Source organism: Quercus robur, chromosome 8 (assembly GCF_932294415.1).
Source record: "Quercus robur chromosome 8, dhQueRobu3.1, whole genome shotgun sequence".
Lineage (NCBI taxonomy): Eukaryota > Viridiplantae > Streptophyta > Magnoliopsida > Fagales > Fagaceae > Quercus > Quercus robur.
In genome coordinates, this window is record NC_065541.1 from 15,477,313 (window position 1) to 15,502,632 (window position 25,320).

A 25,320-nucleotide genomic window follows, 5' to 3' on the forward strand; every position below is an offset into this window, starting at 1 on the left:
AAACTGAAAAACACTGTAGTAAAATAATTTTTAAATGTGTAAATAGTACCGTGGAACCTATTTTTAATGAAAAAGTTGCTGAAAAGTGTAGTTTGTGGGACCCATAAACAGTGCACGAGAGCACTATTCACAGAAGAAAAGTCAAAAAGTTACGGCTAAAAAAAATCTGAAACTCAAACGTGCGTGTGGAAAGTGCAAAACGCGCTTCCCAAATGCACTCTTTGCTTATTCATCATACCTAACTATTCCTCAAAAAATGTATGAACATTGCACTCTTCATTATACCTAACTATTACTACAAAAAATGTATGAACATTGCACTCTTCAAAAAATTATTACTACAATTTTTTGAGGAATAGTTAGGTCCCGTATGATTCATCATACCTAACTATTCCTCAAAAAATTGTAGTAACAATTAACTGGTTATTCTAATGAGAAATGATTCATCATGCTTAACTGTGCATCAAAAATTATACTTTACTGATTATTCTAATCAATAAAAATATACAATCTTTCCATGATGCTCACTCACCAAACATAAAGCTATCCTACTACATTTCGTTCCATTGCTTATAAATACCGTGGCCTTGGAAGGCATTCTATATCACGCTCAAGAAGTTCACACAGAACAAATCCCATCATACCATTCAAAACTAAGACTCGTCCTTGAACTTAGAAAAAATGTCTATCCAAGTATCAGGGGCTCCATCCCAAAATGCCAAATCAGAGGTTGTTCGCCGGACAGCAAATTTCCATCCAAGTATTTGGGGTGACCGTTTCATTAACAATACTTCAGAGGACAAGGTAACACGATTATTAGCTATCTTAGTTTTTAAAAATTATGTAGTAGAATTTATAATATTTATAGCATTTTTTTTTTTTTTGTTGCAATATAATTATTTGTTCATGCAATTCATGGTGTAGAATATTCATTTCCATAAAGTACGTGAAGTTGAAGAGCTGAAAGAAGAGGTCAGAAAAGGGCTCTTAACATCTGCAGGTCATCTTTCACAACAGTTGGGCTTAATTGATGCACTCCAGCACCTAGGCGTGGCTTATAACTTTGAAAGAGAAATCGAAGAAGCTCTAGAACATATATATGCTACTTATAATGACCATAATGATGTTGAAGATGATGATCTCTACAATGTTTCCCTTCGTTTTCGACTACTACGTCAACAAGGATTTAAGGTTTCATGTGGTAAGACAAGAGTCTAATTTTCTAAATATAAGCTCGATGTGTCTTTAGTGATGTGCTGGTTGGTCCATATTTTTATATGTGTGTGTTTGTGTGTGTGTGTGTGTGTGTGTGTGTGTGTGTAATAGTGAGCTTATTCATTAAATAAGTTTGGTGTTTATTAAACAGATGCTTTTAACAAGTTCAAAGATGAAGATGGTCAATTCAAGGAAAGCTTGACCAGCAACGTTGAAGGCATACTAGCCTTTTATGAAGCTACACATTTGAGGGTCCATGGAGAAGAAATTCTTGATGAGGCCCTTCAGTTCACTACAATTCACCTTAAGTCCATAGCATCCCCTAAAGCACAAGTAACTCATGCCCTAAAACAACCCCTGCATAAGGGCATACCAAGGCTAGAGGCTCGGCGATACATTTCTATCTATGAACAGGATGCTTCACACAACAAAGCTTTGCTCAAGCTTTCAATATTAGATTTTAACCTGGTGCAGTCATTGCACAAAGAAGAACTTAGTGAAATCACTAGGTAATATATAATTTAATATCAAAATGTATTTACATTTTCTTAAAAAATAAAGAAGTTTTTATAAGTACTTATTGGTTAATTTTTTTTTTCTCTTATTACCATTGTACTATATACATAACTCATTAAATTAAACATATTTATTTATAAATAAATAAACTAAAACGTATTTAATATATATTTTCCTAAAAGTATAGTTCTTCTATATTTTCTAAAACTTTTTGGTTCATTTTAAATATTTGAGATATGCATATTATGATTTTAGACTTTTATTTTTAGAAGAAAGGAAGGTTATGAATTTTGTGGTCAGGAGCTAAAAGATCCTTATCGGATTCGCTATCTATGAAAATATAAAATTTCTTTGTTTTTATTAATGTTTTTATTTTTTTTTTTAATATTGACTTGTATATATTTTTGGAAGTGGTGTTAAAAATTCTACAAATTTTACTATACAAACCTTATAAATTGACATATCACAAATCACAAATAAGTAATTGAAATATTCATTTATTAGATTATTTAAGTGACAGCAATCATATTCTTAATAGATCAATTTATAAATTTTTTGTAGTAAAATTTTATAATAGCCCTAGCTAGAATTTTCCTATTTTTGTTTACTTTCAGTCAATCAATATTAATTGTTATATCCAAATTGTAGGTGGTGGAAAGATTTAGATTTTGCAAGGAAACTGCCTTTTGCAAGAGATAGAGTTGTCGAGTGCTACTTTTGGATAGTCGCGGTCTACTTTGAGCCCCAATATTCACTTGCAAGAAAAATACTGACCAAAGTTATTTCCATGACATCCATTCTAGACGATATATATGATGTTTATGGCACACTTGAAGAACTCGAACTCTTCACTGAAGCAATTGAGAGGTTCATAAATTGATTAATTAATATATATGTTAAGACTAAGATGTATAATGTCAATCTAACTTTTGTAATTGGTACATGATATTTTCAGGTGGGATATTAGTTGTATAGATCAACTTCCAGAATACATGCAAACATGTTATCGTGCACTCTTTGATGTATTTGAAGTAATTGAAAATGAGTTGGCCAAGAAAGAAAGATCATACCGTGTTAGCTATGCAAAAGATGCTGTAAGATTCAAGCAACCTAACTCTTCATGTTTTTCTGTCAACTTTTTCATGCTATGTACTTATTTCATTTATGTTTTTCAAACCTTAGATGAAACTTTTGGTTCGGGCATACTTTGATGAAGCCAAATGGTTCCACCGAAATTACATCCCAACAATGGAGGAGTATATGCATATTGCACTTAAAACATCTGGTTACCCTATGCTCACAGCTATCTCTTTCCTTGGCATGGGTGACATTGTTACAAAAGAGGCATTTGATTGGATCTTCGGCAACCCCAAGATTATTACAGCTTCATCTGTAATTGGTAGACTCATGGATGACATGAAGTCACATAAGGTATGCAATTAAAAAATCTTATCAAGTTTCACAAGCTAGTGTGCGAGGTCTATTTCATATACATGTGTTGCCAACTTTCTACTTACCCATTTGGAAAACTTTGTGTGTAGTTTGAGCAAGAGAGAGGGCATGCTGCCTCAGCAGTTGAATGCTACATGAAGCAACATGGTGTCTCAGAGCAAGTAGTCCATGATGATTTCAACAGGCAAGTTGCTAATGCATGGAAGGATATTAATGAGGAGTGTATAAGGCCTACTGTTGTTCCCATGCCTCTACTTATGCGTGTTCTTAATCTTGCACGAGTAATAGATGTCATTTACAAGGAAGGGGATGGCTACACTCACGTTGGAAAAGAGATGAAAAATAATGTTGCATCAGTGCTTATAGATCCAGTACCAATATGACTGGGGTGACAAAATATGAATCTTTCAACAAGAAATCTCTAAAGAATCATAGGCTTGAATAGGATCCAAGTCCATTAATATTATATGGGGACCATTTGTAAAATAAAAATAAAAGGAAAATCTTGCTTTCTCATTTAATAATGTAGCAATATGTTTACAAAAATAATAATTATTATAATAATGATTGTGAGATTTACTACTGGTGGTATGCTTTTGTGGGATGAGATTAAAATTATCGTGCCATTCTAGTGGGGGATGGTAAAGTTTCGCTTGAAATTTCTCAAGTTGCGGCTTTCTTTTGGTTCCCTACAGTACTATCTATTCTATGCTATGAGTTATCGCGAGGGCAATTGAGAGATTAAGGAAGCTTTTTGTTAAACACAGTACTAGGCATTTAGCTGCCTCTCGGTAAAAATATTTTCAGCAAAAGAGTTAGAGAAGTTTCCCAACAAACACTAAACCAAAAAAGAAGTTTAGGAATACAATAAAATGCCACAAATCTTCACAATATCTTTATTAGCTGTAGTGGGTCCCAATCTGATATATTAAATTTTTATTTAAGCTCTGGAACATATATATATATATATATATATATATGCTACCCCACTTTTTTTTTTTTTGTGATGTGTTTTTATAAAATAAGGGTAAATTACATAGTTGATCTCTATCATTTACACCAAATGTTAATTTGATCCCTAACTTTTTAATTGTGTTAATTTAGTCGTTAACTTTTCAGTATCGTGTCAATTTGATACCTATCATTATTTTTTAGATGGAAAAATCTGATATGTCTAACAAAATAATAAAAAATTATTTTTCTACACCTCAATTGCCAAATGTGTAGCCATATCAGATTTTTTTTTTTTTTTTTTTTTAAATCCCAAAATCTATGTTCACACGAAGTCAGATTAATCTCCCTAAAATTTCTAAAATCCCAAAAAACCGAGCCTAAGAACACACACTGAATTAAAGATCGCAGAGAGACCGAAACGAACCAATGTGACAACGACGACGAAGAGGAAATGGATCCAGAGTAAAGGAGAGCCTTTGACGATGTAGTTGATTGTCGTTTTGATGAACTGATCATCGTTTGGAGAAGCGGTTCCGGCGTAGAGGTTGATAGGGAGAATTAGGAAGATTGAGAGGAGAGGACAGCGAAGGTTCCTCCTTCAATAAAGAGGAACTGAGCAGCATCGGCGCCGCAGTGGCGAGCGTTCTCATGACATGTGGCATGCCAGACAGTGAGAAATTTGGTGACGAGGGCGGTGGGGCTAGGGATCCAACGTTTTTCGCTGTGAACGTATGTTGAGAAGGTATTAGAATTTTGGTTGTTGACGAGGGCGTGTTCTTAGGTTGGGTTTCCAGCCTTTTACGCATTTTAGAAAATTTTAGGAGGTGGCAACAGGTTCCATTTTGAACACGTCCATACCCACCCTACTATGATCTACCAAGGGGCAACATCCCTCCTTGTTGAATACCAACAGCTCATGGCAGCCCATCCTCATAGATAAGCACCTCAGGTGTGCTTTTTCCCCATTTGTATGATATACTTTTCTTTTCTTTTCTTTTCTTTTGTTCCCATGAGATTGTTAGCCACTGTGCGTATGAACTCGAAAAAAAAAAAAAAGGTTTTTAGGAGGTGTAATCTAATCTAACTGTGTGGACATAAAATTTGTTTTTTTTTTTTTTTTTTTTTTTTTTTTTTTTTTTTTTAAATATTTATTTTTAAAGTCCGATGTGGCTGCACAATTGATAATTGATGTAGTAGGAAAAATAAATTTTTAATATTTTGTTTGTCACATCAGATTTTACTATCTAGTAGATAACGGTATGGACTAAAATTAACACGATACTAAAAAATTAGAGATTAAACACAATTAAAAGGTTATAGATCAAATTGACATTTGATGTAAAAGATAGGAACTAACTAGGTAATTTACCCTTAAAATAAATAATAATAATAAATAAGAAAAGAACGGAAAATTATTGACAAAACAAAAGGAGTCTTAGTTTAGCGGGGATGTGCGTACAAGTAATCACATACAACACTTAACATTATCTGGGCTAATATTAAGTGCTATAAAGAATTTTAAAATAGGATAAAATTTAGTTACAAAATTGATTGTAACTTAAGGGTACAGCCTTACTCAATAAAATAATCATTATTACATATTTTGAAAATCTGATTGTTGAATTGCATGTTCTTTATGCTCTTAATATGCAAGTCAAATTTTGTATCAATTGAATATTATTTACTATATAATTTATAAACTTATATTTTATGCATAATTTTAAACTACAAAAATTTGCAATTTAAACTATTTATTGATGACATAGCTATTGATATTCAATTTTCTAGAAATTTTGGAAGTATGAACGATATAAGAAATAGATATAATCTAAAGGTGGATTTATCAAAATTAACCTACAATAAAAAGATATTGAGTAAAGTTGTAACCTTAAATTACAACTAATTTTGTAACTAAATTTTGCCCTTTAAAATATATATATAATTTGTTTACTAAGCACATAAAACACCACTGTTTTGAAAGTTCTCTTATTTCTCCAAGTTCTCTACTTCATTCTCCTCCTTTTACTACTATCCACTTGCAATCCAAACACTATGCATATAATTATGCCAATGCAGTGATTGTGAGATTTGTAAGGTCATTACCAATATAAATATATATTTTAGAAAAGATCCAATTAGATTCTAAATTGGATTTCAATTTTTCATCATGTGTCCATCTAAGTTTTTAATTTTTGTGGAAAGTGAATTATTGGTTGCAAAAACTAAAGAGTCTAAAACCAATTAAGTTCTAAATCATATATATATATGAGAAACTATTAAATATTTTAGAAATATATAGTTTAAATAAAGTGTAACCTAATGCCATATATAATATGAACATTTTCTATAAAAATAAAAAAATAAAAACGTATAATTTGAACCAAATAATTGTGATTTTTTTTTTTAATTATATCCATGCATATGCACAGGGCTACAAACTAGTCTATATATATATATATATATATATATATATATATATTAATAGCCAAAGTTTAGAAAAAATTAAAAATTAAATGGGACATGTGTCACAAAATTGAGAATCCAATTAAAATCTAATTGGATTTTCTCTAATCTTAGCCTAAAGTTCAGAGAAATCCAATTAGATTTTAATTAGATTCTCAATTTTGAATCACATGTCCCATTTAATTTTTAATTTTGTGCAAAGTGGATTATTTAGTGCAAAAATCAGAGAGTTCAAATCCAATTAGATTCTGAATTGAATTTCAATTGGAGTCTAATTTCCAACCACATGTCCATCTAATTTTTTAATTTTTGTGGTAAGTGAATTATTGGATGCAAAAACTAAAGAGTCTAAATCCAATTAAATTCTAAACCATATATGTGTGTGTGTGTGTGTGTGTGTGTGTGCGCGCGTGTAAAGTTGTGATTTACAACTATGTTTTTGTTGGCTTTAATTCCATGTCAAATTTGGTTATATTTTGTTCAATTATTTCCCTGTATGTTTGGGGGATTTAGTATAAGGGTTGAGTGTGAGAGTTTGGTGAAGAATTGTAAAAACAGTGAAGTTTGCAACTTGCTTGTGACGGGCTTGCGAGTGGACAACTTGCGAAAGACCACGTGAGAAGCACATACGAGAAGCTGAACAAACTTATGTCAGGCTGGTTTTCATGAGTCACTTCGTGACTTGGTCAACTTGCTAGAGACTTGTGAAACTCTCTTCCTAGATGTTTTCAAAGAGTGTTTTCCTCGTTTTGTTACCCACACTATATAAGTCTACATTATCCACAAAATTGTAAGGAGACTTTTAAAGACAAAACCCTGGCAATACACTTGAGAGTTAGAGATTATAAACCCACAATCATCTATACAATTTCTCTTAGTTTTCCTCTACTCCTACCTCTCCAATTACAAATCCTTGAGAGGTTCTTAGCTCAAGCACTTACCTCACTCAATTTGAATGTTGAGAGAAGTTTTAGTATGTGTGGGAAGTATTGGAAGAAGGCATTGATTGACTAATGCAATTTGGAGCTAATTGCGGGATCTGGATAAGTAGTGAAGATAAGGCTCGGTGAAGTCCGTTGGGAGCTAAAACTCGAAAGGTTCAAGTAAATTGGATAGATTAGGCTTGGAAGGTCTTTTTGATATCCTTGTACTCCAACTTTATTCACTAGTGGATCATTTCGGCTTGGAGGGCCGCAGAGAGGTTTTTTTCTAAGTACTTCGACTTCCTCTTCGATAACACATCTCGGTGTTATCTTGTTGTTTGCATCTCTCTTCCCTTACTCATTATACTTTATACTTATTGTCTATTGTATATACATATGCTTTAGAATAGTTCCGGCCTTATTGCGTTACACGTACTCTTATTCTGCACTTAGTTAAGTAGGGTAAAAGCAATCTAGTCGTAAGTTTAAAATTAGGGGGTCTAAACAAGCAATAGTATTTTACACTATTTGAGCTTTCAATATATATATTAATAGCTAAAACTCAAAGAAAATCCAATTAGATTTTAATTGGAATCTCAATTTTGCGCCACGTGTCTCATTTAATTTTAAAATTTTTGTCAAGTGAATTATTGAGTGTAAAAATCAAATAGTCCAAATCCAGTTAGATTCTAAAATTGGATTTCAATCAGAGTCCAATTTTTCGCCACGTGTCCATCTAGGTTTTTAGTTTTTGTGGCAAGTGAATTTATTGGCTACAAAAATCGAAGATTCTAAAACCAATTAAATTCTAAATCAATATATATATATATATATATATATTAAAGTTATGGTTTTCCCATTACATTTATGTTGGTTGAATTCCATGACAAAAAGTGTTATAATTTCATTAATTTATTTCCATGTATTTGTAGGATTTAATTTTAATGGGTTTAGTACTAAGTTGGTGAAAATTGCTCAACTTAGCACCAGCAAAAGGCTATGTGAGAAGCACATATGGAAGTTCAAGAGTCAGGATATCTCGAAAGTATCCTGTGACTTGGCCAACCTGCGAGATGACCCGCGAGATACACTGACAACTAATTTTAAGTGTGACTCTTATACTTTTCACCTATACTATATATACCCTCATTACCCTCAAAATTGTAAAGAGACTATTTAAAAGAAAACCCTATAGATGTTTCTACAATACCCACCTTTTAGAGAGAGCTACTCATCCTCAAATAGAGAAACCCTTGTAGTCTCTTCTCCTTCCTCACTCCCATTGTCATACATTGAGAGGGGATTTGTAGCCAAACATAACTCACACCCATTCAGAGTGTGGAGAGTGTTTTGGAGCTTGGGAAATGTTGGGTCTTTGCCAAAATAGGCAAGTGAGGCTTGGTGGTGCAATTGGGCGGTATTGTGGGATCCGGGAAGCTAGTGAAGACAAAACTCCAAAAAGTCTGTTGGTAGATGGAGCTTGGAGAGCTCAAATACTTTGGATAGATTAGGCTTGGAGGGTCTTTTTGGTATCCTTGTACTCCAACTTATTCACTAATGGATCATTTCAACTTGAAGGGTCGCGGAGAGGTTTTTATGCCAAGTTCTTCAGTTTTCCTCTTTGATAACATATTAGTGTTATCCTCGGTTTTCTATCCTATTCCCTACTACCCTTTACATTTTAGTATTGCATCCTTGTGCCCATCCATGCAATTGTTGAATGCTTTGATTAATTAATTTGCTAATCACGTATATTCCGCATTAAGTATGTTAAGCTTAAAATTAATCAAATTGTAATTAAGTATTGGGGGTCTAAACAAGCTCTAGCATTTGTAATATCGAGCTCTAATATATATATATATATATATATAATGAGAAACTATTACATATTTTAGAAATATGTGGTTTAAAAAAGTGTATAATAATACCATGTATAATTTGAACATCTTCTAAAAAAAGGGTACAATTTGAACCATATAATTGTGACTATTCTTAATTTTACTCGTGCATATGTACGGGACAACACGCTAGTATATTTAAAGTTGAAACTAAAAGAATGTTCAATTTTAAAAATTTTAATGTGCCTCATGTTACACCAAGTGACATACCCAATTGTCTACAATTTTGTTAGCTGGTATAACTAATTTTAAACAAATCATACTCCACTCCTTAAAAAAAAAAAAATAAAAAAAAAAATAAATAAAAAAAATAATAATAAAAACCTACTACTTTCCTGAAGTTACGTTGCTTCATTGCTCTAATCCACTACATGGATAGTTTTAAATTGCAAAACAAGATTTTCTTTTAGATATTTCTCTTCACTCTAATCTTAATTTTATGTTTATAGGTATAAAGATCAAAATCTATGCGTGTTTTTGCTAACAAATGTGTAACAACTTGTCCCAACTGTGTAGATATTATCTGCTTTGAGGTCCATACCCCTCATGGTTTTGTTCTCCCGCTAGAGCACACATCAATGGGAGAAAAGACCTCTACACATTAAAGGGAAGTCACTCCTTATAAGCACATCCCATGCGATGTATGATTCCATGGTTTGCAATACCCTCCTTTTGGATCTCTACAATCCACCTCCTTCACGAGCACATGCATCCTTGCATGTGGGGCCCACACTTCCGGCTAGGGCACGGCTTTGATACCATAAAATTATCACACTTCGAACCTAAGCAAAAGCTAGGCACATGACAACAGCCGCACGCTTATATAGTTTACACTTTACAAGTGTGCCAAGCCATCTTAACTACTAAGAATTATCCTCAAAGAAAATGTCCTCGGTAATGCAATTGTCAAAATATCTCCAAAGTACTAATAGGAAAAAAAATCCAAACCTCATAACTATTAAACAAAAGATATACTAATTATTACAAGATCATCGTATTTCAACAATTCCTAATCTCGTTTCATGCGTACACCCTCAGCAAAAGTCCCAAAACTTGCTGTGGGCAGCAAGAACTTCTTGAAAGAGCAAGTACTTGGACCCTCAATTTATTTGTTGGTGGGCTTACTCTCAATCTTACTTATAGGGCTCTAACTTAGGCCTAGTTGTACCCTCTCAAGTGCTAATCTCTCACAAATTCACTTTCTTCTTCCCTCTTTTCCTAGTTTTTCCTTAATCCCTCATCTTACTCCCCATTTTCCAACCCACCCTACAATGGCCTAGTGCCCCTTTTATATCCATAAGTGAATAGGGTGACCATCATTTCTATTCCCACTCACTCACGTATTCCCGTGTCTCCCAAAATCCCAAGAGATCCTCACGAAATTAGAGGATTCCCTTGGAACTTGTTCCAGATGCCGGTTAAGGCTCGGTAGTGGATTCTTTTCACAATCTTTAGCTTTCGGTTACCGACCCCATTTGGACTTTTTTTTTATGATTATTCCAGATTCCCTTTGGGAGGGATGGGGTGGCACTCCCTATGCTTGGCTAATGGTCGGGCCCAAAGTGAAGAACCCTGAGACAGTCTTTCTGTCGTACCCTAGGCTTATCACACTCTGTGAGCCTTGAGCCTCATACCGGGCCTTACTTATATGGTTGGCCCAATCCTCCAGGCCTAGTCCAACCACAATAGCCCTTCATGATCCTATTTTTGCGAAGTAGAAATAGGATCGTGGTCCTGATACCACTGATCGGGGTGCTGATTCCCGCTCAATCTCTTAGGGAGGAGCGTGCACACCTCAGGAAGCTTAACGGACCATCTTTTAATGCCACGGATTGGACAACCTGCCACGTCTGGAAAAGAGAGTAGCAAGGCTTGGTGCATCCAACGGTCTAGATGATCTAACGCTTCATTTACTGAAGTGCGCATAGTGTATAATAATGACCTGCATTTATTGCAATGTGACAATTACCATTAATGGCCCTCTTTCCCCTATAAATACCCCCTCATTCCCACTTTTTTCCTTTCTTTTGTCTTTCCCTTCATCTTTTACTCACTTTAGTGCTGCTTCACGTTCCTGAGCTCATATCTTCCTTAAGTGACCTCACTCCCTCCCTCTCAAGAAAGAATCCTGTAAGTCTCTCTCTCTTCTCCCATTTCAACTCACGTTTCATCAAATCTTTTTAAAACTAGGAAAAATTTAGCACAATTCAATGCCACAAATAATATCCCTGACGTTGTAGAAATCTCATACTATGATGAGGGTGATATAGAAGACCAGAGGTGTCCACATATAGTGTTCTTCCACTTAAAGTCCATTCTAGAGGGTGGGGTTAGGTTCCCTATAGATCCCTTTTTGCATAGGACTCTTAGTTTTTTAGTTTAAGCCCCGACTAGTGTTTGCCTAACTTTTATAGGGTAATGAGTTGCATGGCTTGTCTAAACCAAATATACAGCCTAAGCTTGACCCACCACGATATTAATTTTATGTACTGTGTTTAGGGGAATTTTCACCTCAGGTATTACCCCCAAACCCAGAGCACTATGGTCCAGCTGATATCCTACCTTCCCGATTCCAATAGGAACTCGAAAAGGGAGTTTGTAAAGGTGAGCAGCAATTGGCTGAACGAAGAGCTGACTTGCCCGACCTCACCTTGCAAAATAGGTCGGTTTCTCCTTCCCCATCTCCCAACACCACTATGACTTATTTCTACCTCTAAATTTGCTTATACACTTGAATAGCACCGACCAACACAGATACATGGGTAATTCATTATTATTATTGTTTACTCACTCGTTCATCACTCATTATTATTACTACACATTTCTTATTAACCTTTGATACCTCTCAGTTGCAATTTCCAAGAAATTTTCACCGAATATCAACGTTGTGTAGGTCAAGGAGCTCAACTTTATACTCCGCTTGTAGATTTTTGTGCACTAAGACAGACGGCTAAGGGCTTCCACAAGATTTTGGGCTGCACCCCCTCATACACCATGATAGGTCAAAAACGTATTGACACCTTGTGATGAATTAATTGATTAATTAGCCAAGTTTATTAATTAATCAAATTAACATGCAAAGCGTGGTAGCATAAACAAATACCAATAAACTAATTATGCAGCGGAAAATAAATAATACGGTGATTTGTTTACGAATGGAGAAAACCTACACGGCAAAAACCCCACCAGGTGATTTTCAAGTCACCACTCCCGAAACTCCACTATTATCACAACAAGCGGTTACAAGTAAAGGAATCCCAAGTACCTTACCAACCTACAATTGAACCCTTACCCCAATACCCAATTGGACTTTTTTTGTAGTGACAGTTCCCTTTTTGATGCACGGCTCCCAAGTATGTGACTAACCAATTGCGCGGATCCCAATGCGCGACTTCAATCACCAACTACGAAGGTTGTTGGCTGCAAAGTTCTTTAGTTCATCCACAAGATAAAGATCAAGAAGATGCTTGGTCACAAAACCTTACGGTGCATATACACAACAACTTCTTCAAGAGAAAGAGATGAACTAGGGCAATAACTTCGTCTCCGGTCATAATTTGCTTAAACAGAGTTTGCTCAATGCTTGTGCAACTTGTGAACTATTTGACGGCCCTTAAAAAATCCTTTTATATGTCTAGAGTTAGGAGAAAAGAAAGCCCAAAGACACATTCATGGATCCTAAGAAAATCATATCAGAATTCTTAAATTCTTAAACCTCAACAGTTAGGAGGTGTCAAGCACACAGGCTGAACATCTTCCTTAAACCTCGACACATGCTAGTTGTCGAGCTTTAGTAATTCTGCATTTTCAGCTTGTTTTCTTGGACAAACTTGAAGGCTTCAACACTTGATCTTGAAACATGGTTTCTTGAAGTATTTAAACACATCCTAAATCTACCTAAATACAAGTAAAGTGTGTTTGTCAAAGAATAAGCCAATTACATAAAATCATGACATATGTTCTTAATCATGTGAAACACATATGTCCTAACACACCAGCTATGAAGATTTGTCGGGCGCCCTTTCATTTGGCAACCCCTTACTATCATTCTTAAGCGTTCAGTTACCAGGTTTCTTGCCTCCAGGGCTTACTTCTGGGGAGGCCAAAGAGATAGGTCCCTGACTGGTCAGGCACGACTCCCTTGAACCCATCCAAGATGGTTTAGGGAACACCATCTTCCAAGGTCGGTTGGAACATATTCCCATGGATGCCCCTCCCTGAGAAAATCACAAAGAAGAGGGTCTAACTGCTAAAGAGAACATCCCGGCAACAGAAATGGTGAAGAAACAGTTGATGACCTTGGAGCATTGGTTTCAGGACGCACCGACCTCAGGGGGTCAGGCTTCCTCCTAGGCCAGCCCTCAGCACACTACTCCTCCCACCCCCAAAAAACGAAGAAAACGACATAAAAGGTGCGAGCGAGGCTATCACTCAAGAGACTACTCCCCCAGCCAGCCATCTACCAACTCTTTCCTCTAGCAGGTCACTCGTGCCTCCGGCCAGTAAGACTCCCTAGGAAAAGCAACCTGTAAGCCAATCAGTTATAATCAGTGTGCAGGTTACGTCGTCCTCCTTGGGTCCAACCACCCCGTGGGAGTGCGCCTTCCAGTTGGGAGATAAGGCGCTGCCCTCCAACGCCTATGTTCGAACCTAGCGAAGAGGGGGGCCAAATGTCAGACAGCTTAGGACACGGCCTCCTACTCTCAGGCGACATGGAGAACTATGTCAATTCCTGGGATGATGACTTGGTGCTTAAGCTGAAGTGGCACACCATTGCGGTAAGTTTTGATTCTCTAGAGCCCGTTTCAATATAAAAATTTAACAAGTGTTACTTGTCAGTTTGGATCTATTCTAATTTGTTTTTTGTTTTTGTTTTTGTTTTTGTTTTTTTATATTTATTTATTTATATATCCAGGTTGCCCAGTTGACCCATTAGTGAAGGGTCGGCTGAAAGACGCCTAAGAAGAGGCTGATAAGGAAAAAGCCTTTAAGCAAGTGGCCGAGGCGAGCCTCAAGGAGAAAGTCTTAGGGTTGAATGTGATGGAACAGCGTGCTACGACTGCCAGGAGAGCATTGGAGCAGGCCAAATAGAAGGCCACTGATGCTCTCAATAGGCTCGGGGAGGTCGAGCTAAAACTAGCTAAAACAGCCAGCGTCCTCATCGCCCGGAACAAGGAATTCACCGACTACGAAGGGGGAGAGAAAGCTCAAAAGCAAAACTACTACAATAAGGGCTTTAAGCACGCCGAGGACTCAGCGGGCCCCGTCATCTTTCAGGCTCGAAAGTTCGGGTTCTAGGAAGGGTGGATGGCGGCGGTTAACGCTATTGGGCTTCCTAAGGAATCCCTGTTCAGGTAAATTGACCAAGTTCCCTTGCTTGAGGACCTCGCAGTTGGCATCCAAATTGAAGGGTAGGAAAAGGATAGCTCAAATGATGATGAAGGCAGCGAGAGCCCTAAGTCCTGAGAGTTGTCAAAGCAAATTGACTCCCATATGGTGGTGCTTGATGAGGAGCAACTGAGAATTGAGGCTTCAACTTCCGATCAAACAACTCAACCAACGGTGTCATTAAACCCTCAGCCCAACAACCCTCCAGCCGCCCCGGACATCTCCATTATGAATCCTACGACCACAGCTAACCTGGGAACCTAGTCCTGAGGATAATTAAGATGTTTTGTTCATTTTTCTTTGTTTTCTATTTTCTTTTCCCCCTCTCTTTTTATTTTTGTATAAGATAAAAAAATTTGATTTTTATTTCTTGATGAATTAAGTTTATGTAATATCAGATGTGGCTTTCTATCTATTCTCCGCATACTCCCATTGTTCAAGTATGAATGTTTTCCCATTTGTTTAAGTATAAATGTTCGGCACCACCCTTAATATTCGGTGGACAAGCCTAATTCAAAAATTGCAATAAGAATTTTGCTTAATTGTTTTTACTCGACGTCACACTTTAAGACTCCAACCAAGCGCTTATTAATTAACTGAGGTTTAGGACATCCAGAACTTAATCATCACAATAATTACACCACCAATGCAACATAATACTTAAATTCAGAGCACACCCTCACAAAAAAAATGAGGGTTCCATTACTCTTTAAGATGAAAAGGGAACGTAAGGTTGGCATACTTAGAAAGAAGGTATAGGTTTCCATCTGGTCGGTGACCGGGGTCAGGCTAAGGCCAAATTTCTCCTTAATGAAAAACCGCAAGTTTTCATATGGTTGATGACTAGGGTCAGGCTGAGGCCAGACTTCTGTCCTTAGAGAAAAATATAGGTTTCTATCTAGTCGGTGACCGAGGTCAGGTCGAGTCTAGACTTCTGTCCTTAGAAAAAAAAAATCTAGGTTTCCATCTAGTTGGTGACCGGGGTCAAGCTGAGACCAGACTTTTGTCCCTAGAGAAAAAACTAGGTTTCCATCTGGTTAGTGACCAGGGTCAAGCCGAGGCCAGACTTCTATCCAAAGAGAAAAATCTAGGTTTCCATATGGTCGGTGACTGAGGTCAAGCCGAGGCCAGACTTTTGTCCTTAATAGGAAAATCGTAAAGGTACACACATCTAATATGCATTGTTATAATTTTATATAGGGATAATGCATTGAATATTCACTCTATTTCATTGTCCATGCCTGCTTACAACCACGAACGATAAGTTTTTGAGACACATTACATTCCATGATAGTACTTTCTCAAGTTTCGAACATTCCACAATCAAGATAAGGGTCTTTCCTCCAGGTCTTCCAGGTAATATGCGCCCGCTCCCACCGTAGCAGTCACTCAATAGGGGCCTTCCCAGTTCGGTGCTAGCTTGCTGTATTCTGATCTCTCGTATTCCTGACAGCTTTGCGTAAAACAAGGTTTACTGGTACAAATTCCCGAGGTCTCACATTCATATTGTAAATCTGAGCTAATCTCTGTAAGTAATCAGCCAACCGTATAGATACCATTTCCCTTCGTTCTTCTAGCATGTCCAAACTGCCGATCAGCCCTTCCTTATTGCTTCCCTACTCGAAACAGGCCACTCTCGGGCTCAATAGACTAATCTCTATAGGTATTACCGCCTCGATACCACAAGTTAGGGAGAGAGATGTTTCATTGGGGGACCTCCTCGATGTTGCTCGGTAAGCCTATAGGACGTTTGGTAACTCATCAACCCAACCTCCTTTCGCTCCTTCTAACCTCTTTTTTAAACTGTTGATGATTTTTTTATTCGTCGCTTCGGCTTGTCCATTGCTCTGGGGGCATGTAGGGGTTGAGCACTTATTGCTTATCCTAAGGCAGTTGCAATAATCTTGAAAAACCTTACTATCAAACTACAACCCATTGTCAGACACAAGCGCTCGGGGAACTCTAAATCTGGTGATGATGTTTTTCCACACGAACCTTTTCACGTCCACATCTCTGATATTAGCCAAGGCCTCAGCTTCCATCCACTTCATAAAATAATTTGTATCCACTATCACATATCGCCAATTCCTAGAAGCTCTCGAGAAAGGCCCAATTATGTCCAGCCCCCACTGAGCAAATGGCTAAAGGCTAGAAACTGGGTTTAGATTCCCCCCCCCCCCCGGGTTGATGTCGTATGGGCGTATGTATTTGACACCGATCACATTTTTTCACATATTCCACCTCTTCCCTCTGCATGTTGGGCCACCAAAATCCCTAGGTCATGGCTCGGTGAGTGAGGGATCTTCCCTCGAATAAAGGCCACAGACTCCTTCATGTAGCTTAAACAGTAACTTGGCGGCTTCGCTAGAAGACAAGCACAACAAGTAAGGTCCCCCGAATGAACATCGGTACAATTTCTTGTCACTAGATAGCCAAAAACAGGCCGCCGTCCTTTGAACCTTCTCGGCTTCCTTCCCGTTTTCAGGTAAAGATTCGTCTGATAGAAATGCTACGTAAAGGTCCATCCGACTCGACCCCTATTCTGAAATAGTTTCTACTACCATTTGCAGTTCGATACTCGGATGCTCCAAGGCTTCTACCAACACCAATCGGGGAATCAAGTCGCTTAAAGATGATGCCAGTGTGGCTAAGGAGTCTGCATGACTATTCTGGTTCCTCGATATACGGTTCATGGTAACCGCTCTAAAACTGTTGCATATACCCTCAATCAATTTCAAGTACTGACACATGCGTTGATCCTGAGCCTCAAAACTGCCGTCCACTTGATTAACCACAAATTTGGAGTTTGAGAATACTTCTACCTTTTCCACCCCAAGCTTGCATGCTACTTGCAATTTGGCAATTATGGCATCATACTCAGCCTTATTATTTGAAGCCTTAAACCCTAATCTGAGAGATTTTTTCAACCTTAAACCTTCAGGAAACTCTAGGACAATTCCGATCCCCGAGCCCCACGCATTGGATGCTCCGTCAACATATACCTTCCATGGCCTGACTGTAACCTGACACACTAACAATGGAGCCTCGAGAGAGGGAGTGAATATGGCCACAAAATTAGCAAGTACCTGCCCTTTAATCGAATTCCTTGGCCTATAGCGTACATCAAACGTTCCCAGCCTTGCCCCCCACTTGGCTATCCTCCCGATAAAATCCGACCATCTCAACAAGGACTGTAAAGGGTTCTCGATCAATACCCACACGATGTGGGCTTGGAAATAGTGTGGAAGTTTCCTTATAGCATGAACTATGGCAAGCACCATTTTCTCTAGAGGTAGGTACCACATTTCCGCATCCACTAGGGTCTTGCTGAAATAATGTATGGATCTTTGGACCCCCTCATGCTGTCTAATTAATACCGAGCTTACGGCATGGTTGGAGACTGCCAAATACATATAACAGTCCTCTTCAGGCTCTAGTCGGGATAGTATAGGTGAGCCAGTCAGGTATGACTTCAAATCTTCAAAGGCCGCTTCACATTCCTCCGTCCACCAGAAACCCTTCCACTTTTTCAATAACTGGTAGAATGGTTGGCATCAGTTTGCAGATCTAGATACAAATCGGTTTAGGCCACCAATCATGCCAGTGAGCTTTTGTAGTTCCTTAGGGTTGTTGGGAGGCTAAAGTCACTAAATTGCAGTGATCTGGTCAGGGTTTGCCTTTATACCCCGAGTGGTTATCATATATCCCAGAAATTTGCTCGATCCTACCCTAAAGGAACACTTTTTAGTGTTCAGGCGCAACTTATGCTACCTTAGTATACCGAACACTTCCTCTAAGTCCTCTGTGTGCCCTGCACTCTCTTTAGTTTTAATCACCATGTCATCTATATACACTTCAACAGATTTGCCAATCTAGTCTTTAAACATTCGGGTAACCATTTGCTGAAAAGTAGCCTAAGAATTCTTCAATTTGAATGGCATCATCATGTAATGATAGTTCCCTTTAGGTGTAATGAAGGAATTTTTCTCCTGATACTTGGGAGCTAGAGCTATTTGATGATATCCCTAGAAGGCATCCAGAAAACTCATTCTCTGGTGCCCAACTGTTGCATCTACCAACTGATCTATCTTAGGCACCGGGAAGGGTCCTTCGGACATGCTTGGTTAAGGTCAGTAAAATCCACACAAACCCTCCACTTGCCATTCCTCTTCTTCACGATCACCGTATTGGCTAACCAATTTGGAAAGTAAACCTCTTTTATAGCCCCTACTTGTTTTAACTTCTCCACCTCCTCCTTAACATCCTTAACGTGTGGTTTCGCAGCTCTCCTCAGCCTTTGCTTCTTTGGTGGGACTAAGGGGTCCACATTCAGTTGGTACATAATAAAGGCTGGGTCTACCCCGGGTACATCATACAAGTTCCAGGAAAATACATCCAGATTCCGTGCCAACGTCAACAAAACTTCTACTCGATCTTCCGTCAGCAGGTTCTTTCCAACCCTAAAGTACCTATTGGCATGTGGTAGAATTTTGATGTAGACTAACTCTTCTGCACTATCCACTCCTGCCAAACTCTTGGACATCTGTAATTGCTATAACGGCTCTCGATCGACCTGCTCCTTCTGCTTAATCTCATGATTTATCGCAGCCACCAAACACTACCTAGCAGCCTTCTAGTCAGCCTAGACTACTGCGACCCCATCCTTGGTCAGGAACTTTATCTTTTGGTGCAATGTCGAAGGCACTGCCCACATGCTATAGATCCAGGGACGCCCAAGAATCGCCGTGTAAGGTGAGTACGCATTAACCACTATGAAGTTCACCTCCACTTCCCTACCCTCGGTCACTACCCTAAGCTTAATTTTCCCCTCAGGTGTTACCACCTTTCCATCAAAACCCAAAAAAGGGGTGTCATACTTGCTCAAATCCTTCGGCTTCAATCCTAGCCCTTTATAGAGATTGGGGTACATAATCTCAGCCCCACTCCCTTGGTCCACCATAACCCTTTTTACAAAAAATCAACCTATCATGCAAGTTATCACCAGCGCATCATCATGTGGCTGGGGTGTCCCCTCGAAATCCACTTCATCAAAAGTGATCAAAACCAACGTTCTCCTCAGCTTCTTCTTAGGTCAGTTCCCTGAATCCACTTCTGATGTGGATTTCACACTTAAAACTCCCTTCCGCTCGCTAAAGCCCACGCCCCTCGATACAGCATGGATTACCTTAATAATTCCTAACAAAGGGGGGCATGCTCGGTCACCTCAACTTCTAGAGCCTTGGCTTGCATCCTCCCCCCTTTGCTCGACCAAAAACTGCTTGAGATGTCGTACCTTTTCTAGCTATTCCAAATGATCCTTCAATACATGGCATTTCTCGGTTGTGTGGCCTTTCTCTTGGTGATACGTGCAGTATAAACTCTGGTTCCTTCATTCAAGGATCTTGTAAGCGGGCTTTTTAAAAGCCAAATTAACTCCTTCAGCATGTCGGCCCTGGTCCTCCACGAGGGCATTTGGGTCCCACGTAGCCCTTGGTTGAATCTTGTCGTGGCGGTACTCCTTACGATACTGTGAGGTAACCGGGGCCTTACCCTTGCCCTGCAGGCGATCGTCCACCAACCTTTTATACTTCTTAATCCTTCTCATCAGTTGGTGCATTCTCTCGGGCGGCCACATTGTCAAAGTGTCCCTCAACTCTGAATTCTCGGGAAGACCTATACAGAAAGTACTGGCAACAACCTGCTCATTACCACCACCTATCTCATTATAGAGCTCCCAATACCTATTCGTGTAAGATCAGAGGGTCTCCCTACTCCTTATCCTTATGGACAGCAAGGCATCTATGGGTTGTGGTACCTTGTTGCATGTGATAAATCTAGCACTGAACTCTTGGATCAGCTCCCTGAAACTCCTGATGGAACCTTTCCTCAACCCGTTAAACTATCTCATAGCAGTCGAACCGAGACTCGATAGGAAAACCTTGCACATCAGCCCATCAGTATGAGAATAAAGCGACATCATATGTATATAGTGACTTACATGCTTAATTGGGTTATTCTTTCCATCATAAATGGTGAATGGAGGGTAGTAAACCGCCTCGGCATCTCAGTACGTTCTATTTCCTCTGAGAAAGGTGAACGGGTTGCCCTACTCAACAGTCGGCTCATTACAATGAGGGCTGCATTACGATAACAATGCTGACCATGGTTGGGAGACTCACTATGTCGTTCCTCTGCCTTGCAGGACCTTTCCCTTGATCAAAATGAGCCGCTTCCTCGGGATGATGCCCCCAGAATGTAATCAAGGTCAAAGGATGATTCGTCCCATTCCCTTCTTTGATGCAGGCCCCTCAGCTCGATTTCCAAGTCATTCACCTACTTTCCCAGGTTCTCTAGCTCCCTTTCGCAATCACCCCGACAAGAGCACTCAGGAATGTATGATACTAATCTCTCCCCTTGTGAAGACCCTTCGTCAGAATCTATCCTCATCTTATGCCTATCTTGCATGTGCTGCTACTCCTTTCTCCTCTCCTTCTCCAATCTCCACTGGCCCTAAGATTAGGTCCTATAATGATTTCCCAGGATAGAACCTTCTCCAACCTATGGGCCTTCCATAATTTACTTACATCGGCCCAACTTGAAGCCCCCAATATGAATAAGATCCCCATAGACGGCGCCAATTATAGGCGGCAAGAACTGCTTGAAGGAGCAAGTACTTGGACCCTCAACTTATTTGTTGGTGGGCTTTACTCTCAATCTTACTTATGGGGCTCTAACTCAGGCCTAGTTGTACCCTCTCAAGTGCTGATCTCTCACAAATTCAGTTTCTTCCTCTCTCTTTTCCCAATTTTTCCTTAATCCTTCATCTTACTCCCCATTTTCCAACCCACCCAAGAATGGCCTAGTTCCCCTTTTATATCTATGAGCGAGTGGGGTAACCATCATTTTTATTCCCATTCACTCATGTATTCCCACGTCTCCCAGAATCCCAAGGGATCCTCACAAAATCAGAGGATTCCCTTAAAACTTGTTCCAGACGTCGGTTGAGGCTTAGTAGTGGATTCTTTTAACAATCTTTAGCTCTCGGTTACCAACCCCATTCAAACTGGATATAAGGTTTTTATGATTATTCCAGATTCCTCTCGAGAGGGATGGGGCGGCACTCCCCGTGCTCGGCTAATGGTCGGGCCCAAAGTGAAGAACCCCGAGATAGTCCTTCTATCATACCCCGGGCTCATCACACTTTGTGGGCCGTGGGCCTTGTACCGGGCCTTACTTATATGGTTGGCCCAATCCTCCAGGCCTAGTCCATCCACACTTGCTATTCTTCATAATCTGAAACTGGAGGGGTGAGTTGACAACTCAATAAGTAACCAAAGTTCTAATAATTAAGTTGGATCAAGCAAATAGATCAGTAAAATAGTAAATTGTACATAGATATAATATTTCACTCAACAAAATATATCATAGATTGATTAGAAAATAATTAGTTTTCCATTTATCAAGAGCTATAATTTACAATAGGTTCCAAAATCATAAGAAGTTTCATGGGCTTAAAACAATTCAATAACTCAAATAAAAATTCATATTCTTAACAATCTTTTTTTACTATGGTCACGCTATATCCCCATGAGTGGGCATTAGATTTAGATGAAAATAGTTCTATGCTAATGTATATCCTCTATTAGCTGAGTCCAGAAACATGATAGACTCGTAATGCCCTATATGAAATTAGTTTCAGTACCAATGAATAACCTTCATTTGTTGGGTATTAGGGTCAGGAAAGTCAGATTGTCCAAATTCATATATATATATATATATATATAAATCATTGTTCAAACACATATATTTCATTCAAATGCATATATAAAATATATATACAATAATCAAATATATTTATGATAATTCTTTATTTTTTACTTTAAATCAATGTAGCCAAAAAAATTGAAATAAATTGTAATAATTGTGAAACAATATTTAGTAACTAAAACATAGTAGCATAAGCAAAACAAAACTAATTAGGAGAAATGTTCCTTACATTACATGCTTATAAGAATTGTACAACGTTTCCACCCCACCCTAAAGTGGTAAAGCTTGACAAATTCGATTTCTCCTTCTTGAATGAATACAAAATCAAGTCCTTGTTTTTTTTAGGTAGAAATGCACTTTTCGTCCCTACGTTTTGCCTCAATTCCTAGATGCAGACAGAATTATTAAAACAATAATAATAAATTTTATTTTGGCATTAAAAAATGTCACGTCAGCATCTAAATTTAAAAATAATAATTTATTAATTTTAACTAAATAAAAAAAATTAAAAACATAATTAAAAACTAAAAATCACATGAATTGAGATCTAAGTGTGTCTTGAACAAGAATACAAACCCAGATTTAAGAATACAAATCCATAAATTCAAAAAAAAAAAAAAAAAAAAACCGACAAATAGCCATTCAACACCGAATTTTCCAAAAAAGACCGAATCACATTTCAATAAATGAAGCAATCAAATCAAATAATTTAAAAAAAAAATTACAAACCCAATGAAAGGTGGAGAGATAGCCACAGTGATAGACAATGCCATAGTGATAGACAACTCATTGGAAAAAAATAAAACCTGGCTTTTGGGTACTAGTGACTGGTGATAGAAGAAGAAAGAAACAAAACGGAAAAAAGGAAGGAGGAAGAAGAAGGTAAACGTAGATGAGGAAGAAGAAGAAAAGTTGAAAAGGTTTGTGTTTTTCATTTAATTTTATGTGGATCTACCAATTTAGGGTGTTTCGGGATTGCAATTTCAAATTTGGGGTTGAGAAGGAGAGATAAAAAGACAGAGAAAATGGCACAAAGTGGCAAAACAACTCAAGATGAACTGATGAAGTGGTTTAAGTTTTCTTAGGGAAGAAGAACAAGAAAAGGAATGAAGATTTTGGGTGTGGCCTGTTATGGGTCTTTGATGATTTTGTTAGGTTTGAGAAAATGGGGGCTTTGGGATTTATGAATTTGTATTTGAGCTAAAAACTTTGGGTGTTCTTTTTTATTTATTTATTTTTTTGTGTTTGCTTCACAAGAAAATTTATAGGTTTATGGGCTTTTTGGAGATTGGTTTGTTTACTGGTTTATGTGTTTGATTTGCTGGAGAATTCGGTGTTGTATGGCTAATTAGTTGGTTTTTTTTTTTTAATAATAATTTCTAGGTTTGTGTTCTTGTTGTTCTTGTTCAAAATACACTTAGATCTCAATTCATGTGATTTTTGGTTTTCAATTCTGTTTTTAATTTTTTTATTTAGTTGAAATTAATAAATTAATTTTTTTTAATTTAGATGCTGATGTGGCATTTTTTAATGCCAAAATAAATTTTTTTATTACTATTTTAATAATTTTGTCTGTCACTTAGGATTTTGCCGTTAGAGCACTGACAGAAAGGACTAAAATGGACGACATTTTTATAAATAGGGACTAAATATGATAAAAATAAAATGTATGGACCAAAATGGGAATCATGGCAAAACATAGGGACGAAAAATACATTTCCGTCTTTTTTTTTTTTAATAATATAAACCATGCAACCTTCTCCCTACCCTTTCTAATATAAGACCACAAATGTGTTTTTACAATGGCTAGGGTTTTTGACATAAGGTATATATATATAGGCGTAAATGAACTTTTAGTCCCTACATTTTGGTTTTTTTCCATTTTGGTCCCTACATTTTCATTTCACCATTTTTAGTCCCAAAACCAATTAACGCGTGTTATTTTAGTCCTTTCTATTAGTCAATAGACGGAAATAATTGAGGTGACTAATGGAGAGATTAAAATATTATTAAAAATTCATTGTAACACTTATCAGATAAAATAATAATAAAAAAATCTAACCTTTTTAAGTTTTTAACAGATTTAAAATTGAAAAAACAAAATTAAGATCCAAAAATACATCAAGATCTATGTTCATCCTCAACAAGAACACCAAAGAATACAGACCCAGATTTTAAACATAAAAACACATGCCCAAATTTACTTGCATTTTCTTGCCCTTTCTTGTCAACCAAATACAAACACAAATCGATCTCCAGTAAGAACACAAACATAAACCTAGTAGCAAATCTTCTCAGATTTTCTAAAACCACAAAACCCAGATATACAAAATCGCAACTCAAACCCAGATTTTCTCATCTTTCAATCAACAACGAAACCTCCAGCAAATAAAATTCATAAATCCAGAAACCAAATTCATAAACCCATAAAATTCAGCATAAAAACACCATAAATAAAAATTTTTTAAAAAAAACATAAATTCCAAAGTCCCCATCCTCAAACCCAAGCAAAATCATTTCTCAGTTCTTTTTCAGTCTTTGTTTGGTTGCCAAGAAAATGAAAGAATAAAAATTTGGACAGTGAAGAAGACAACCCAACCTTCGCCAGTCTGATCATGCCGTAGGTTCAAGCCTCAGCCTCACCGGACCGTCATCGTCTTTGCCACGAATCTACACTGCCGGTCAAGGAATCTTTCTCTTCTCTCTTCCTCTCTCTTTCCCTCTGACCAACCAAACCCGAGAAG

At 37.7% G+C, this 25,320-nt stretch overlaps 2 protein-coding genes across 2 annotated transcripts; one reads left to right on the forward strand and one right to left on the reverse strand.

Moving 5' to 3' along the window:
• Positions 1–601: 601 nt before the first annotated feature.
• Positions 602–3,767, forward strand: LOC126694771 (sesquiterpene synthase 2-like). Its single transcript, XM_050391267.1, has 7 exons — positions 602–804; positions 925–1,201; positions 1,367–1,724; positions 2,380–2,598; positions 2,687–2,825; positions 2,914–3,162; positions 3,273–3,767. Exons 1-7 carry the CDS (start codon positions 682–684, stop codon positions 3,564–3,566), a joined length of 1,659 nt encoding a protein of 552 aa, XP_050247224.1. The 5' UTR covers positions 602–681; the 3' UTR covers positions 3,567–3,767.
• A 15,684-nt stretch (positions 3,768–19,451) lies between these two features.
• On the reverse strand, positions 19,452–19,769 carry LOC126695936 (uncharacterized). The gene has a single exon (XM_050392729.1). The coding sequence runs from the start codon at positions 19,767–19,769 to the stop codon at positions 19,452–19,454; it is 318 nt and encodes a 105-aa protein (XP_050248686.1).
• Positions 19,770–25,320: the final 5,551 nt, after the last annotated feature.

Coding starts and splice junctions, on each gene's coding strand:
- LOC126694771 (XM_050391267.1), top strand. CDS start 682: ATGTCTATCCAAGTATCAGGGGCTCCATCCCAAAATGCCAAATCAGAG. Junction 2,599..2,686: donor TTCACTGAAGCAATTGAGAG/GTTCATAAATTG, acceptor TGATATTTTCAG/GTGGGATATTAGTTGTATAG. Junction 3,163..3,272: donor ATGACATGAAGTCACATAAG/GTATGCAATTAA, acceptor CTTTGTGTGTAG/TTTGAGCAAGAGAGAGGGCA.
- LOC126695936 (XM_050392729.1), bottom strand. CDS start 19,769: ATGGTGGACCAAGGGAGTGGGGCTGAGATTATGTACCCCAATCTCTAT.